At 39.8% G+C, this 18,753-nt stretch overlaps 2 protein-coding genes across 2 annotated transcripts in view; one reads left to right on the top strand and one right to left on the bottom strand.

Annotated features, from left to right (window-relative positions):
- LOC134858446 (SLC35A4 upstream open reading frame protein-like) overlaps positions 1-15,168 on the bottom strand; it is a 33,655-nt gene extending 18,487 nt beyond the window's left edge. The window contains exon 1 of the mRNA XM_063874330.1: positions 15,055-15,168. The gene's annotated coding sequence lies outside the window, so the exon portion shown is untranslated. The remainder of the gene's footprint in view (positions 1-15,054) is intronic.
- The window catches only part of LOC134858442 (inactive phospholipase D5-like), a 38,932-nt gene continuing 21,047 nt past the window's right edge, over positions 869-18,753 (top strand). The window contains exon 1 of the mRNA XM_063874325.1: positions 869-1,230. Coding sequence (XP_063730395.1) covers positions 1,225-1,230 — 6 coding nt within the window. The 5' untranslated portion in view covers positions 869-1,224. The remainder of the gene's footprint in view (positions 1,231-18,753) is intronic.

Here is an 18,753-nt window from a genome sequence, read left to right as displayed (position 1 = left end):
CTGGATTCAGAACTAAAAATGTGCATTTTCCTAACCTATATTTGTATTTTCACATAAATCAAATAGATTCAAGTAAACAGGAAGTCATGCTGCTGTTTCTTCTTTGCTTTATCCCAACTTTATTGTAATGAGCTCTTTAAGTGTAAGTGTAACAGCACACTCTGTTGGCTGTTCGGTGTCAGTACACAGCTGCAGGGCACACTGACTTTAAAAGATTTACTATCCCTGCTCTTCATGTGAACAGGAGCTGCACTGCATTTCAATGTGCTGCCAGTGCACACAGAAGACGTGTGCTCCAAGAATGACTCACTCACTCTGAGACCTACTCTTGAATACCATAAAACATCTTTTTCTGCACAGCTTTCTGAGTTACCTGTAAATAGGACATAGGATGCTTTATTACGTGTGTATGTGAGTTATTGCAAACTTGCTCCATTGTGCTAAACAGAAACCTAAAGAGAATTTAGATGTAATTTAAATTATGTTTTTTATAAGAGTATGAATGTGCCTCTTCTGCAACAAGACAATTCCCCATGTATTTATGCATTTCTCTTCCACATGCTGTCTTTAATGTATGTTTTCAATCACATGGGGATTAATTAAGTGAGCAAAAGGGCTGAGCTGCTCACCATCATGCATAGTATGAGGACAGGCAAATGGATGGAGAGTATTAAAAAAAAAAGGAGGTGCGCTGGACCATCCATCTAACTATTCCCCCTTGCCTCCCTCTTTTCTGTGTCTATATGGGAGAACAGAGAAATGTGAGCTTTCTATTAGAGGGAGAGGGTGGGGAGATGGAAGGAGGCAGGGAGGGGGGGGATGAGCACTCGATACGGTGAGGCGAGAGGAGAGGAGGAAAGTGAGACAGAGGAAGGAAGTGAGAAGAGAGGAGAGCCAGATGATAGAAAAGTGTGAGTGGAGGACAGACGGAGGGAGATGGCATCATGTTAGGATTTAGGTGTGTCCTTCTGTGGTAGAGTTTTCATTCATTTAACAGGAGCAGCACTTTCACTCTCACACACACACGTGCATTTACAACACATTCATTTTTGCTGCGGAGGGACACACTCCCCTCCCTTGTGACTCCAAGGGGAGCGACATATTTCACAGCTCACACACACACACACACACACACACAAACACACACTCTTACTGTTTCTATCATCAGACAAGTCCTGTAAAGCACATGTGTTTCAGAGTGGACTCGCGACAGAAGGATGCGCCATGAAGGTGAGCTCTCCTGAAATGTGTTTAGTGTGTGGTGTTACTGGGCTCTCTGCCAACAACTGCTTTGATAAATGTGTCTGTCATTACTTTGTCTATCAGTCTATCTCTGTATCTATATATCTAGATGTCTATCTTATCTTCTTACCTTCTTGTCTTGAGCTGAGGATAATGTAACGTTCTGTAGGCTGTGGAGGAGAAAATGATAATGTTCCTCTCCGGAGGTGTCAGGTGTTCTGACTGTTCTTTGGCTTCAAGTGCCTCACACTCAAGTGGCTTTTCAACTGTGTGAAATGTGCGTATGTGTCTAGAGAGCGAGACTTGAATAGATTCAAGCACCTTTTGTGTTGATGGTGTTCATGTTTGTTGTGCCTTGTTTCTAAGTATCAGGATTATGTCTGTTGTGTCACTGATGTGTATATAATGGGAAGTGGCTCAAATTTGTTCTCACATCCCTGCATGCGAGTGCTGGTGTGTACTTTAGTGAATCCCTGAGAAGGTGCTGATGTGGTCACGTGAATATTTCATTAAGTGGCATTTGCTGTAACTGTTGTACACCAGATGAACATGCTGATAAAATGACACACCTACCTTGTAACAACACTGTCAAGTGAAGTGCTTCTCTGTTACTGGGCAGAGCAAGCAAGACGTTCACGAACAATAAGATGTTCTGTTCTGTTTTTCCATAGGCGAGAAAGAGATTTGATTCCAAACATACACACTTTGTGGATTATTAAAAGTGATTCAATCTAAGATGATAAAATAACTGATTAGCTTTTAGCAATAAAATACAGAGATTTAATTTATACGAGATTTGGTTGAAAGGTTGAAATGGTGGGGTATACGTTCACTATAGTAAACAAGAAATTGCACTACAGAAAGGACAAAATAGGCTTTAAATAGTTAGAAGAACAGTGTTTCAAGTCTTGTCCACCAGAGAGCACTGGTAAGTTTATTTTCTTTAAGTAAAATGTCTGGCTCAGGACATATGTTGGTCACAAACTTCCATAAAAAATGTTTTTTATGGTTCTAAATCATACATTTAGTTTATAGTAAATGTAATATGTTAATCAAATTGTTTAACAAACGGTTTCAATCAAAGTGTCTAGTACAAAAATGCTTACAACAAGTCAGAATGCATTCAGAAGCATATAAAAAACGCCATCAATTGAGGTCACTTTGGGTAATGATAACACCATTTTCCAAAAATCTGAAATATCCTTTTAACTGAATGGAATAGGGGTTGTAATTTCTTAGCACACTTCATCAGTTCACAAATCAAATCACAGCATGTCTGCGGAGGACAGCCAGTCCCTTCTCACTGTAAACTGATGCAGGGGTATTACTGTAACCGTATTTCACCGTCATTTCAGCCACAAGAGAACCACGGACAGCTATAAATGATCCTTGGACGTTTACACCAAGGTCTTTTCTTTAGTACCGCTCCTTCTTCCCCTCTGATTCCTCCTCATCCTCTCTGTCTCTCTCAGTGTTCTATTCCCATCAGTCTTTCATGATGTGTGCACACAGCACTGCCTTACAAGTGGGCTGCTTAGACAAAATGGGCAGTCCAAGTCCGACCTGCTCAGACTGACTATCAGTGGGGAGGAATGGAGGAAGGTGTGGGGGGGTGTTATGGAAATGGGGAAAGAGATGAACAAAGGTAGGGTTAGGAGAGAATTTGAAGTACAAATCTGGACACTGTAGAGAAGAAGGGAAAAGGAATTGGGGAAAAGCAGATTAGAGACAGAAAAGGTGCTTTAGTATTTCTCACAGACGGCATCAATATGCTGAGTACACAGACACACACACTCTCACATCGGTGCACATGATGCATTCAGACACACAGGTCCTGAAGCCCATCAGACCATGGTGCAAAGAGCCAGCAGACAGGGGAGCCTAAAACACCTAAAATTGTATCCATGGCAACTAATCCTCTGGCTCCCTGCACTGTTTGTCAAAAACAGAGGGACAGACTCAGAGGGAGTGTGTGTACACTGGACGTGATATTTCTTCAAAGATGGGTCATTTGTGGTTAGGCCTCGCTGTTTATAAAAAGGTTTGTTTACACTGAAGGTTAGAGTTTTAGATTCAGGGTTTTGTTTATTAGTGAATCTTGAATCTGCAGCGACCGATTGGTTCATACTTCACTCTACTCTCCCTGCCTGGCTTTACCTGTTGCCACCATCAATGTGGAACAACAAGTGCTAGACCAAGCTACACACTATTGATGCAAAACTGACTAATGTTTACTGAATAGTAAGTGCATTTCTATAAAAAAGGAATTGTACATACAGAACCACACAGTGGATTACCTGCAAAAGCCAATAATGTACTTGAAAGCCTTGGTTCATCTCTCCAAAGTACATATTATGTCAATGGAAATGTCACTACCATCATTATTATTTAAAAGCAACAATGCTCTACGTTTTGAGTGTGGCATGTATCAATTTTAGAATTAAGTTACACATGTGTGAGATTGTTTCCCAGATTAGTCAGGATTTACAACTTCACTGTTGCACCAAAATGTAAAGCCGATCTTTTCAATGCAAAACAGAAAATGTGATTTTATTTTTCTGTTTTACAACACTGCATAGCACAAAAAGAAAAATAGTAATATTAACCAGAGGCAAGCTGTTATGGAGAAATAATATAAAATCATGGGTAATGTAGTATTTAGAGAACACTCAGTAACTTTCCTGCAAGAACTGACGTTCGCTAGGAGTGTTGGAGGTCACTTGTATTAAAGCACCTTTTGTATATCTGCTCAGGGACTATAAGAGGGTTAAGATTCAGTCAGGCATCAGTAAAGATCTTATTCAGATGCTATTACGGTTTTTTTCTTCAAGTAGCCGAGGAAACAAGGCTTGCTCTTTTTGCTCTCCTCGTCCAAAAGCAGAAAAGCTCTATCTATTATTCATATGTACTACATTAACGCAAGGAGTGCGTGTGTGTGTGTGTGTGTGTGTGTGTGTGTGTGTGTGTGTGTGTGTGTGAATAAATATGCCTGTGTGGGTACAAAACAGAAAATACCTGGTGGTTTGAAGCTGAGTGCCACGAACCACAAGCCTCACCATCCTCTTTGGACACACACATACATGCACATTCAAACACACACACACATGCACACACACTCTCTCTTCCTAGAACCACCGATTCTGCACTGGGGCTTGACATGTTATCCATCATCCTGTGCTAACAAGGGTTTAACCAGGCAAACAAACAACACACTCTCAGGACACAAAAACATCTGAGCAGAGCGCACGCATCTTTTTTATCAAAGCATCTATTATAGATCAGCTGCGTAGGGGAAGGGAAGATGTTGACTGTTGGGCAGCGTCCGTACGGGACTTGATCATTAATCACTTTTACAGCGTGCGTTATACATAAACATTTCAGAAATCTGTGTAACGATATGCATTACCTTGATAGTTTAGAGGGAGGGGTGAGGCAGATTAAATAGCACTACAGTAATAATACATCGGTATAATTTTACAGGTTTATAGCTGTTGTCCATGTGACAGATGGTATTGTGTTGAAACCAGTGGTATACATTTTCACAGCTAAAGAGTCTGGGATGTGCATGTGTGTCCTTGATATTCAGTGTGCTTTCAGTACAGGCGCTTCAGTCCCATTGATGTCTCTGTTGTTCAGTGTTTTGTAGAGCTCCACTATTTCATGACTGCTTCACTCTGCTTCAATCCTCATTAGGCTGCTGTCACGGCAAAATTAACAGCTACATGCAATTCACCAAAATAACTAGGGGAGGCAAACATGCAGAGAATTACAAATTTGCCCAAAACGATGTGCAGTGATCTGGGAAAGGATGATTAATGAGAGTGTGTACTTTAGATCTTTTACACAGCCAATTTATAGAAACAACACATTACCTGCAGCTCTGATGTCTTCTCGATAATTGGTGACCCATAATTTGCAATATTAAATCCCTGGTACTAGCAGAACTACATGTAATGCCACCATTAATACATGTGGCATGGCTTTCTGAGCCACTAGAATGCAATTGAGACATTCATATGGTTATTCATCACACCTCGAATTTTAATGAAAGGACTTCTTCTGTGAGAAACATGAATAAATTACAGCTGTGTTATTTTTTTTAACATACTGTGTATTATCTCTAAGACAGCTTTCTGCAGTCAGCATGACACAGCTTCTTATTACTCCAAACTGAAACTGTTTTCAGAACCTTTACCCTAACCCTATCTCTTTTCATATAGGTGATTAAACTATTTATTTTTACCCTTTAGATTGGAGAAGTTTTCAACATGAGTAGTCAATTATTAAAGTTTGCCCCACCACAGTCTGTCGTCTGGGTCCCAGGTTATTCCTTGCACAGGTAAAAGGAAAATAATACCGTATCTTTTCTCACAGGGGCTGAGAACATTTCACAATCTGAACTCAAACTTTGTAAAAGCAGAACTGCAGATGATGTGCAGGAGGTACATTTGTGGCTGTGTTATGAACAGTGCAGAAAGGTGTAGACTGGTTTTAAAGTTCTCTGTCTGTCCTGGAGTTAACTCTGCCTATAAACTTCCAAGTGCAAGCTCATTACTGTGAGCATCAGCGTCCCAGATGGCAGAAGGCTGACAGACTCTCAGGGCCATAACTACAATTCAATTCCACACATACCCTCCTCCCAAGGTAAAACTTTGCACCAAGTTAAAGCAGCATATCAATGTCCGGCAGAAGAGACTGTTATACACTGAAGTACCAAATACCTCTCAAGTACTTTAGTTAGTGCCAAGTTAGAAAGATACACAACTGTAATGTTAGCAACTGTGTGAGGCTGCCAAATGTAATGGCAATCCAGTAAATAATTAACAGAGCAATTTATAATCTTATGGAGTCACAGATTCACCCTCATGCACACAGGAATATCTATTGTTTAATAAATGCAGTATTTCATCATGTGTGAACCTCACTGCATTTCTTTGTGGAGTTTTTGAGATAACATTGACATTGATCCTTTGTCTTCATCATGAAGTTATCTGTAGGCATTCAAATATCTCAAACAGCAAAACCGATCCATGAATCATTTTGTGTATTAATTAATGTCACAATTGATCGGAGTGTATTCATTTTGTGGGCTCTAATAACCCCATGATGGTCACACACACACACACACACACACACACACACACACACACACACACACACACACACACACACACACACACACACACACACACACACACACACACACACACACACACACACACACACACACACACACACACACACAATGGTGCAAGTCTCTGGAAAATGTCACAGTGAAGAGTGTTTGTTAGGCTTTATTTTAGCTGCACTGCAGAAATTGTGCTGGAGCCCCCGAACAGTTCTCTTGTCCCCAAGGTAATCACTTTATTGGGTTATAAACAAATGAAAACCGACAACACAAATAAATTGTAAAGTCCAAGGAACTTGTTCTGAGTATGCTTGGTTTTTTTTGGTGTATTTTTTAGCCCACCTTAGAAAATATGTTGTTATCACACTAATATCTTTCTCATTGGCTTCTACAATCTTTATCATCCCTTAAAATTCTAATTCAAGGACATACTGCTTCATGATTGGTTGGTTCATATCTTGTTTTTCAAAGCTGCTGATAATGTCCTCCTGTCCATCAAAAGCGGAGTCAAAATTAAACAAGAGGGGACTGGGAACTGAGCTTTTATCACAAATGTATTCATGACACTATCTCCCTCTCTTAGCCGAGGCCTGTGGCTTGTCAAAGGATCAAGCCCAAGCAGCTCTACTGGCAGAGCTTCAATGAAACACTTTTGGCTCACAAAGGATGTGTGAGCTGGACTGAGTGTGTGTGTATGCTAACTCTGTAAACCATCGTCTCAGTCTGTGTGGACCAGCTGAGCCAGTGTAATTGAACATCCTGCTGATTCCACCACAGATGCATGGAGTCACACACAACAAAAGCATGAGCAGTGTAGTTGGTTTTGACGTGACCAATGGCGATATGATACACTTGCTGTTATGAATATGGAGCGAGCAGTGGCAGGAAACGCCATCGGACGCGTGGAGAAAAAAGTGATGGGGTTTGCAAAAACATCTACTTTTTAGTAAGACGATAGCAAGAGTACTGTAGTCAACAAAAAGCACATATCTCATGTATCGCTACACCAGCAGGAATATGTAGTAGGACTGATATCAGGGTTATATTATTAATAGTGAGTATCCGATCTGTTTAGAAGTACAGCGACTATAAAGGAGGAGGGATACAATGCTGGCTCAGGGTTGTGTGGAGGAGTTTAAATTGGGTTTGTGTGTATTGGTGTGTAGTGGAGGGAATAGTAACTCTGCAGAGAAGTAATACAAAAAGAAACATAATCAATTTAGGACTTGTGGAACAATGGAACACTTGAATAGGCTGCTGTGCAATGTGGATTAAAGAAATTAAATGGTGCATTTGCAGCGTTAAAGCCAGATTAAACATATTTCTCATTATAAATTAATGTGTTTCGATGTGGTGGAGAGAATCAGGTGAGCAAAGCAAAGTCAACTCTGCAGAAAAACTACAAAAACACAACTATAAACACTACTAAATAACATGTGTTGGAGGTTGAGTGGTGATTCGGCCATACGCCTTGTCGTCTAAAGTCTAATAATATTGCTTCTACATAAACAGCTGGATGTGAAAAATAAGCATACCATCTAATGTTAGGAATCAGGCAGGAAATAAATGAGCCTTCTTCTTAGACTGCAGGTGTATTGTTACAAACCAAATAAAAATGCAAATATTGCCGATTTGTTTCAATCTCTTACATTCAGAAAAAAGGGATAAAATAAGAGGATTTCATTTGTGAACAGTGCAGACGCTAATAGGGACAGAGAAGCAGAAGGCGGTTAACTCCTGACACATATTTCCCTCATTCATATTGCTGAGAAGGCAAAGAAAGCGAAAGTTTTCTCCACTATTTCCAAACCATTCAGTGCTGTGAATATATTTAATACTTAGAGCAGCAGAGCAGAAAAACAGCCTTTGGATTAGAGAATGTGTGCAGAGCTGTTGTGTGTCACAGCTTTAAGACAGAGGCAGGGGTAAGGCACATGCAGGGTGGACTGAATGGAGTGAGAAAGGGGTTAATTGGGTAAGTTAGGGTGTACTCAGGTCTCATCGTGGTCAGCATGGCTATCATGTCATTTTAATGGCTCTATAATTGACTTATTGATTGTAAGAGCCCAGCTGGAATCAATGGGAAGAGCCTTGGATAAAGAAAGTAGGAGAGCATGTGACTGAGATGCTGCTGTGAAAGAGAAAGCGACGATGGACAGGTTAATACTGTAAGTTATTCATTTACAGATGTGACGAAACAATAGCCTTGTTTAGTTCAATCTGGTGTTACTGTCATTATGGCAATGTAAAATGATTGTCTTTATAAAAACGAAGAAGATGCATCTTAAAAAAAAGGGGTTATAATCATGGTCTAATCTAAAACACTCAACATGATATCTTCTTCGTATATCAGTCAAGATATCAACAAGATTCCAGTTGTGATATCATGGCAGCAGGACTGCAATAAGGCCTACTGTTTTATGTAGTCTCTTGTGTTTTAAAAGATGATATAACAAGCTGCCCTTTCACACAGATGTCCTTGGGGCATGAACGTAGGCTTTGCAATACTAAAAAGGTGCAGGGACTTGTTGTGAAGGAAGGAACAGCCTTGGTCAGATTGTACAAAACGTTCAAGGCAGAGAAAAGGACTCCATGGGTGTGCTCTGCAAAGAAATGTAGTAGCACAAATAAAGTGACATCATGTTCCGTTTCTCTGAAATGATACGCCCTGAAACAAAACAAAAAAAGGCAAATATGGTTATAATTATGCACTAAAATGCCTTTACCTTTTTTTCACTTTAAATACAGAACACTTTCAAGAACAAACACATAATGTTCTCCAGCGTGTCTTGAAATGTCACAAATATCTTGCTAAAAACCAACAAAAGCAATAGAAAACAGTAGCACTATCCGTTGTCTTTATCCTATGAGATATAACCTTTAATTCATGTTTCCAATTTTTATGTTTCAATCTTCTCTTTGTGAATCAATATCATGATTTATCTGCCGGTTTCCCTCCACCTACGGTCTCTCCTCCTCACACACACACACACTTATACACAGCATTTTAGGAGTGTATATCAGTCTCTACAGGTCCGCTTAAAGGCCATGCAACGCTTGTGTCTGTCTTCAGAGATAGACACTGACCTTTCTCCATTTAGTCAGTTATTGAAAAGGTTGGGGGCTCGGGGGAAAAGGTCAGACAAAAGTTACAGGGAGGGAGCAACAGACTGCATTGCCTCACCTGACTGGCTGGCTTCAAAAGAGCATGCATTGGTTGCCGTCTGTGATGTTTGGATGTTGTACTTTAAATTGTCACTGTCAATTATTAATAAATTAGATTATTTTTTGGCATGCATGAAGATAACAGTCAGCTTAAAGGAGTTTCTACATCACTCATTGCACAGATTGTGCCGCCATTAATCAGTCCTGGTCCACATCTAACTAGGCAGTATATCCATTCTCACTATTGAGGATCAGTTCTCGTTTTCTCCGGATAGAAAAGAGAGTCATTCACAGTCTGTTGCCCTACCTTTAGACATCTATTACTCTCAAACTGGCTGGATGCGTAAATTACAGTTTTCATTGCTTTACAGAGACAATTCCTCGCACACACACACACACACACACACACACACACACACACACACACACACACACACACACACACACACACACACACACACACACACACACACACACACACACACACACACACACACACACACACACACACACACACACACACACACACACACACACACACACACACACACACACACACACACACACACACACACACACACACACACACACACGACATGGCGGATTAACCTGGATGATGGATGATTGCAGCAGGCCTTCCCAATCTATGGTGCTAACCCTCAGTGTCGATGGGCCCTATGAGGGAATCAGGGAATAGATCAAGGGATAAGAGTGCAGATAGAGATGGAAAGAACAAATTGAGAGCAGAGATCCCAGGTGAGCAGGAATTGATGAGTTTTTTTATAGAGTGTAGGTATGGGGCTGCATGACTGCCAGAGTAAATCTGGGAGAGATTGGAGCGGCTGGGACTCGTCCGCAGACCGCCTTGAGGAGTGATGGATGGCCTCCCCTTCAGTTTCTATAGAGGAGTACTCTTTCTTTTACACAGGAGCAATTCAAGTTAGATGAACTTTATTTATAAGTGTTATACAATAACAAAGGGACAAAACAACATTTGACACAAGCGTCCAGAGTGTGTGTAGCTGTGTGAGCATTTGCATTTTGTTGACACCTGCAGCACACAAATAAGTATATATAAATACAAGTTTATATACTGTATATAAGACATTCAGAGCATGGTAAGTGTGTTTAGGAAATAGAATCGGATTAGAAATTCCTCCCTAATAACTGTTAATTAAATACTACATGTCCCCAATGTCAGGCTTACTTATTACCATCAATATTTTATTAGCATTGGAGTAATTGTTAGAAGAAAGGAGGTGCTCATAGTGGCAATCCCATTGATCATTTTCTGCTGACTCTAAATGTCCCAGCAGGCAGCAGTTTCAGCTCATTGTTTAGCTGTTATCCTTTTTCTTTTTTAGAATTGATAGTTTTATATTAACAAAATCAAATGAGACAATGAGAATACAATGAGACTTTGAACCTACTGTACAAAGATGTACCACTTTTATCTGCTGCTCCTCATTGCTTTACTCTCTTTGTGGCAAAGTCCAGCTCATTGTTTAGCTGTCTGACTAATGATTTTTGTTTTAGGTCAAACTGTTTTTTGCTGTTTCAGCAAATAAACAAAACAAACCACTACATTTTTTTTTTTGTAAAGGTAGGAAAGACAAAGTTAGAGACTAGCCGTTGAACATTGTGGAGCATTTAAACTGCGAGTTGTGTCCTTTAGGAGTTGATGGAGACTAAAACACTGCTTAAATGACTTTGAATATTGGATTTATATACATCAGAAGGTCACAAACACTTAATTGTTTGCTTACACATTTGCGATGCAGATTTTGTTAAAAGGTGAGGGCATGGCAATGTCATCTCATGCTGTTGCTACAAAGCATATTAAGAATGATGTATTGTCATAAAAATGTCATTTTGAGAAATTAATTTAGTTGTTGGTACCACTGAACAAAAGTTTTCTAAGTTCCTTCAATCACTCGACCTTCAAGGACACAATCAAAGCACCACCACCTCCCCTGAGAGAATATTCAGTGCACAGACGGTCATCTTCTATAAAATGCTAGCAGAGAGCAGCGGCTGATTGTAAAACATTATGGAGGACAGAGATGGGAAAAGGAGGCACTGCTGAGATGTGATTGCATTCACACAGATTTATAACCATACTTTAATTAGAAGCATCATTATAAGCCACCTTGGAACCAAGAACATTTTGCTAGATAGAAAAGTTGTCGAGTAGAAATGTTGAGATCTAGTTTAATTTGACTTACAAAACACATTGCCATCCTTTACATAAACATAGCATCTGAAACAAAACAGGGAAGGGAAGGGAAGGGAAGGGAAGGGAAGAGGGATTTGAGTGATTGTTGTCGCCTTGTTTGTGTTTAATTTAGAAGTGCTACATGCTGCCTTTCCCCTTCTGTATTGGAGATCATACCCTCCTGTGTGTGTACCTGTCTTAAAGACGGATGATGTTCCTGTTTTATTGATTTGCCTCAATGATGTTGTGTGTATTCACACAAAGTCAGAAATTGGCATTAAGCCAGGCACTTTTTCCTGTTAGCTATAACATTTCCATTACTCACAGCAGTGTATGGGCAGATAAAGTGGAAAGAACTGAATAAGGTTGTGCGTTTACTTTTGTTTCTTTGTGCCCATCGTAAAGAAAGAACAATGGGGCCATCAGTCTTTGCCCATTAAGGCATAGAAAATATTCCAAAGAAAAGCTATTGTCCATAATAAAACTCCCATCATCAATTTTCATGCTCCGTAAGCAAAAGGCCATCTGGACCCTTGGGTGTGTGATAATGTTTTTTAATCACATCTCAGTTTGCAAGATTAAAATGCATAAAAACACCATGACAGTGCTAATTAACATTGAACAAAGCAATAAAGGCGTCACAAAGGGATGTATAAATATATATAAAGACAAAGTTGTAAGGAGTCTTGCTGGTACCTTGAAGTTGACAGAGTAGCTGTTATACTCTTTATTTAGATAAACTAAATTAAATGTCCAGACACTCAGACTAACTTTCAGAAGGAAAGCATTTTATCCGCTCCAAAATAATCTATTTTCTGTCCACGATGTTGTGATGGATACTTCACTTCTACAAAACAAAATAATTCCCAATCTGTCGTACAACACAGTGCCAGGCTGGAACAGTGAAGTGAAATTGAATCTCAATTCATTTCAGCAAAGCATAAGTAATGTGAAAACACAGCAGCTGTCATGTTTCTTGTCAACATGAGATAACCTTTCATTGAATTACACTGTGGTCAATCTTATATACAAATACAAGTAGTTATATAGTCTAGTAACAGCTTCTGTAGCACAGTTATCAACACAAAAGCGAGCAGATGCACAAACACACACTTGACGGCACTGTCAAACAGACTGATGGTGGAAAATCTTCAAAGACATGTAGGTCTGGGCTTCCAGCCGTTACACACCAAGCGCCAAGAATTTGGTCATCCATTTCTTTCTTTTATTTGACCAGTGGCGTCAAGCTGAGATGATCACTCCTTTTTTTCAAAGCAACTACAGATGGAAAAAGGGCCCTAAGCCAACCAGCTACTGTTCTCTGTAATTCAAAGTCTACTGGATTTGCTTTGTAGTCTTGAAGCCTTTTTTTAATCATGAAAAAGAGCAAAACTTCAACATTGGGTTTATTATTTGTAAAAAAAAACATGACCTGGATGACAAAAAGCTTCATTATCATAGCCATGTTGTTCTGGTCGACCGCCCTATTATCAGGAAGTCACTTCCTCACAGTGTTAAGCTTCTGTGACTGTGCTTGAGTAAGCGCAGATCTGTTTGACTGCTCATCCGGCTGGCAGGGTATTTGGAGGCCTGGGTTCACTCAAGAGACCCAAAGAGACAGACACAGAGATGAACTAAGTGCACACTGTCTCTGGAGAGGTGCACTTCATGTCACTTTTCATAAAGTGGGAGCAGGAAGCAGCTCAAATGTGACAGGCCGTGACAGCATGAAAAGAGCAGCACAGTCTTTTCTTAGATATTAAGCACCACTTAAATTGTGTTGCTCCTCTGACTGAAGTACTAATTGGGATATCAAATACAATAAAGTAAAGCCTGGAATGACTCCGACTTATCTTGGTTAACAAAGAGTTGGTTCACTTTATCTGGAGGCCTCAAATAAAATTAAAGCATTGGCAATCAAACAGACAAACTGTGCGATGGCATCTTCAGGGAGCTGGATGAAGGGCAGGAACGTCTTGCTGCAATCATGGAGCAACAATTGATTTTAAAACCTATTTGAATTGATCAGTGGAATGCATAACAAGCTACATGTTGCACCAAGGAGAGGACACGTTTGAATTCATATCTTACATGAAAGAAAAAGCTGTAAAACACATTGTATGCACAATGTTCATAAAGATTACAAACCCTTATACTAATAGACAATAACTCCAACTCATACACAAAAACCAGCTCTGCGTATAAACTATAATCCACAATATTATCGATAAACCCAACAAATGCATTTAGTGTTGGAAGAGTTTAAGCCCATTATAGCACCTGTGAAACAAATATGACAATAGTCAGCAACTCTGTTCACATCATTGCTTAACGTCAACTGAACAAACATCAGCTCTGACATGCAATGCAGAAATTCCTATTCAGCATTTTCTATTTTGGACCAACGTCATTTCAGTAACAAAGTCCATTGCTGCCAATCCCATCGCTTCCACTCTTGTGTCTTCTAACAGGTTGACAATTTATATATTTAATTCCTAATCAAAGCCCCAGTTGTAATATCTTTTAACACACCTTCATTTCAGCTTTGAGGAATTGACCAGGGACAATCATCTCCCCAGACCCGGAAAGTGAAATGTCAGTGTCGCTCTCATCACAGACAGTAAAAAGACTAATGACATCTGATGAATATAGGTCTCCTTTAACCTCTCCTAGTCCACACAGACACCTATGAATGATGAATCTAATCATCCAGCTCCTTTTCAGCACAGTATCCGCAATGACCAAACTGAAGCAAAGGAACAAAGATATATGCAGGGTCAAAAGGAAAGACAGGATCAAAAATGTCCTGAACATACATTTTCATCAAATTGGTAAGGCCTACATGAGACTATTGCAAATACTACAGCTAAAAAAAGGGATAGGAAGGTTGAACTACACATGTAACTTAAAGCACATATGCTTTTTGAGCCTGTATCAGAGGAACTCAATCTGAACACTTCCAATGTTACTGTGTGTGTTGTTGATTGGGTAAGGGATGAGGAATCTTATTTCCATCATGACTAAACCAACAAAATCGGTACTAGACTGTCATGAAATGAATAGTAGGACATTATGAGAAATTATAAATACATTACCTTTAAATTGGTGAGCTTAAAGAGGTGATTGTAGGCATATGTTGTAACCTTTGGACAGAGCTAGGCTAGTTGTTTACTGTCTTTACGTTCAGTAAGCTAAGCTAACCTGCGGCTAGCTTTAGAATAATTGACAGGGCTTGAGGCAAAATGGAAAGTAGCAAAAGGCAGACAGGATCATTTCAGTGATTTAGTGAAGGAGCAAAACTTACACAGTCACAATGCAGGGAAGGGTCAACGCAGTCCAAACAGGAACACAAATCCAAAGGGGCAGGTTGGAAATTCAAAGTGCAATAGATCAGAGATCTGAACCAGCACATAGTAAACACATGTAGCATATGGTCATTTTGACAAACCGGAAGTGCCAAGGGAAGAGGCTGGTATTAGTACTGCAGGGCTGATGAAGAAATGAGGTGCAGGTGGGGAGATGTGTGAGGAAGCACAGTTTAGGGTAATGAGGTGGGAGTGGCAGGATCTTGGATGGAAGGGGAAAAAAGGTGTCTTGTGAACAGGTATGAAATAACCCTGAAGAGGCCTGGGGAAAATGAATGATGGACATATAATCATATGTACCATACAAACATGAAATTACTACCCATCTTCTAATATAACCCATACAAAAGCCATAAACTGTAGAGTTTTGCTTCAGGCAAGACATACATAAATCCATTACTCCATTTATACTGTCAAGTCGCCTCTGATTGATGACTTAACATTTCGAACAGGAACATTATCACCGTGATTGTTGAGCGTGTACTTTCCTTTTATTTGTGATACTGGAAATGATAAAGACAGAGTGAATGCATTGAACAGTGAGAGGAGATACAGAGGCAGCAGAGAGAGGACACAGACGCAGACTGCGGCAGTAAACACAGAATAATGACGAGCATACCTTTATGAACTCTGCCTCAACTCATTACACAGCGAGAGAGAGGCGGCCAGTGTGGGAGAGAGCAACCAGACAGTTTATTGGAAATGAACTGTGTTCCCAACAGTATGCCTCAAGCGAACATACACACACACACACACACACACACACACACACACACACACACACACACACACACACACACACACACACACAAGAAACATGTCTCCTCAGCAGTATTTTACACAGCATGACCCTTTGCCTGAAATTGCTCTTTTACTGTCACTCATTCCGCACCGCTGGTATTCAAAAGCTAATGTACATGTAGACATTGCATGCACAGACACGCAGACAAACTGTATAGCTACTCATTTTGTGTATATGTTTATAAAGATGTAAATGCTTTAAGCAGTCACATTATGACAACATAATGGTTTTTGTTTGGAGATTATTCCAGTTGTTTTATCTTTAATAAACATGTCACAGTCTGTGAGAAAATGAAAGAGTGAGATTTAATAAAGATTTCAGAGCACACTCAGACCCAGGATGTACCACAATGTACCACATCATTTGAGGACAGCTGATGGATTTCAACCAGTGGGTGTTGGTGAATTATATCATTGTAGCACTGACCTTAAACCTTGAGCTCATTTTTGGATGAGGAAATTTGAAGATAAAGTTTAATTGGAAACTGCTGTCAGTCGGTCCCATCTCTTCTCAGACCACGGTCATTATAGAAGCAAAGCAAACGCTTTAGCCACTGAGGTACTGCTTTGTTTACGTGATTTATGCACACCTTGATGATGAATCAAAAGACTGATACACATTGTTTCCAGTTGAACAGCTTTCATCACCATACAAAATGACACTATAATGTGAGTACCCACACTTTACCTAAGTGTGTGTGTGTGTGTGTGTGTGTGTGTGTGTGTGTGTGTGTGTGTGTGTGTGTGTGTGTGTGTGTGTGTGTGTGTGTGTGTGTGTGTGTGTGTGTGTGTGTGTGTGTGTGTGTGTGTGTTGTCAAAAACAGTTTAGCCTCTCGACGGAAACCCCCAAAACAAACATTGGCCATTAACAAACATTAACTTCACCAGGAAGGGACAGCAGTTTTCTGTCCTAATTGACATACCAAAATCATTTCACAGCATTTCAATGTGTGCTACTAATATAATTTGTTTATGATAAGAAGAAGTCAGCCAAAGCTTCAGCATTTATCCGCTTTGCAGCAATGCTTATTGTTTTCAGATTAACTTGGCTTAGTCATGTCACATTCATTTATTTCAGTGTTGTTTGAACATGATCAATTAGGTAAACCTTTGTGCAAAAGCCAAGAGTGCAGTTTTGCTGGGCAGCTTAGGTATGAGATTGTATAGTCTGTTTGTGAACGTGTGTTTGAGTGTGTGTGTTTTATCTTCTTCATCCTCTGCATTCTCCAGATCCCTGCAGGGAAACTAGAGATGTTGAACAGAATGATCACATTGTAAGATGATGACCATGAAACTGCATTATTTATTGTGTGTGTGGAGGAGACAGTGTATTCAACATAAAGGGAAATCTTTACTGTCCTTATCCAAAGATTCACATAACAGTATAGGTGGTATAGTGTCCACATAATACTTACAAAACGTCTCTCGTATTTAAGTAAACGTGCAAAAGTAATGTAATACATACATGCAATACAAGTACACTGTGGCATTCAATTACAGCTACTGAAAATCTTTACATTTCTTGTCCCTTTATAGCATTTATTTCTGGTGACATTTACCGTCAGTCGAGCTGCTTTTTATAATACAAATATCTTCCTGTGTGACTAACAGTGCAAAGAGGAGAGCCTATAAAGAGGGCCATTGTTCTCCTTTTGGCTAACACCAAAAATCTTAAATCTGCGGATGTTTTGGACAGATGAAAGGTTTCCTCTATGAAAAGATTTTAGTTGTGTTTGAAATATCTAACCATGGCATCACATAAGCTATGTTTGGACCAATATCCGCAGGATTAGCGCTTTAGGAGGGATTTTCTTTAAACTCTTTCTATTCACTGCCAGCTCAGGAACAAGCAGTATGTGGCTGACGCACCCCACTGAAAAACACACACACAAAATATTGAGATGCCTGCATCAGTGACACCTCTTAAATTGTATTTACGTGCAACACATAATGCTTCATTATCTGTTAACAATCATGGTCAGATTGTTTACCCTTCATCCGTTTGTAGGGTGCACTGCACCCAAGTGTCCTTCCCTTGTCACAAGTCCCAGTATCTGTAAAACATTTATCACCTTCACACTACAAACATCATCAACGGTTCATTAACAATTCATGAACTGCTTTCACAACGACAGGATGAGGCAAGATTGTAAAAGAAAATGGTATAGTGTTTTGTTTATTAATCCCACGTGCAAATCTGTCTCTCCACGCAAACACGTGTGAGTGAGTGTCACTGATACATTTACACATGTTTGTGTGAATACTGTCACTATTTGGGCAATTAGTTGTTGTCAGGTTTCCAAGCAGATCTGGGGACCATCTGCTTTTCATTGTAGGATGAGATAAATACAGGACAACATGGGTGTTTTCACAGAGGGCATTTTGCTCGGCACAAATGTGATTAGACCGCAAAGACGGGAAGCTTGGGACAGAAAGAGGGCTGAAAACGGTCCCTAGCAGAGTTTTTTCAAATATTCCCAAGATCTCAAGTGCCCAAATAATACAGAGATTAGAAATCTGCATAGAGAGGAGTCAGTTGTTGTATATTTTCTGTTGATTTGTTGCCACCGCATGCATAGATTGTTATTTCTTCCAACCCAATCTTGAAGAAAAATGCCCAATGTCACCAGCAGTGACACAAAGAAAAGGTCTTGTGAGCAACATCATGTTTAATCTAGTCATAAAAACTGTCTCACTGTCTGTATATATGTATGGTTATTACATTTCCTTTGCACCAGTTTTGGCTGCCCTGAATCAATGTTTGATCTTTGTTCAGTCCTGAGCCAATCAATGTTACAGTGCATGACAAAAGCCTCACCTGCCTCTTCTCATCCTCT

The sequence above is a fragment of the Eleginops maclovinus genome, chromosome 22 (genome assembly GCF_036324505.1).
Source record: "Eleginops maclovinus isolate JMC-PN-2008 ecotype Puerto Natales chromosome 22, JC_Emac_rtc_rv5, whole genome shotgun sequence".
Taxonomy (NCBI): Eukaryota; Metazoa; Chordata; class Actinopteri; order Perciformes; family Eleginopidae; genus Eleginops; species Eleginops maclovinus.
Note: the sequence above shows the minus strand (reverse complement) of the source record. Positions and strands in the feature narration are given on the sequence as shown.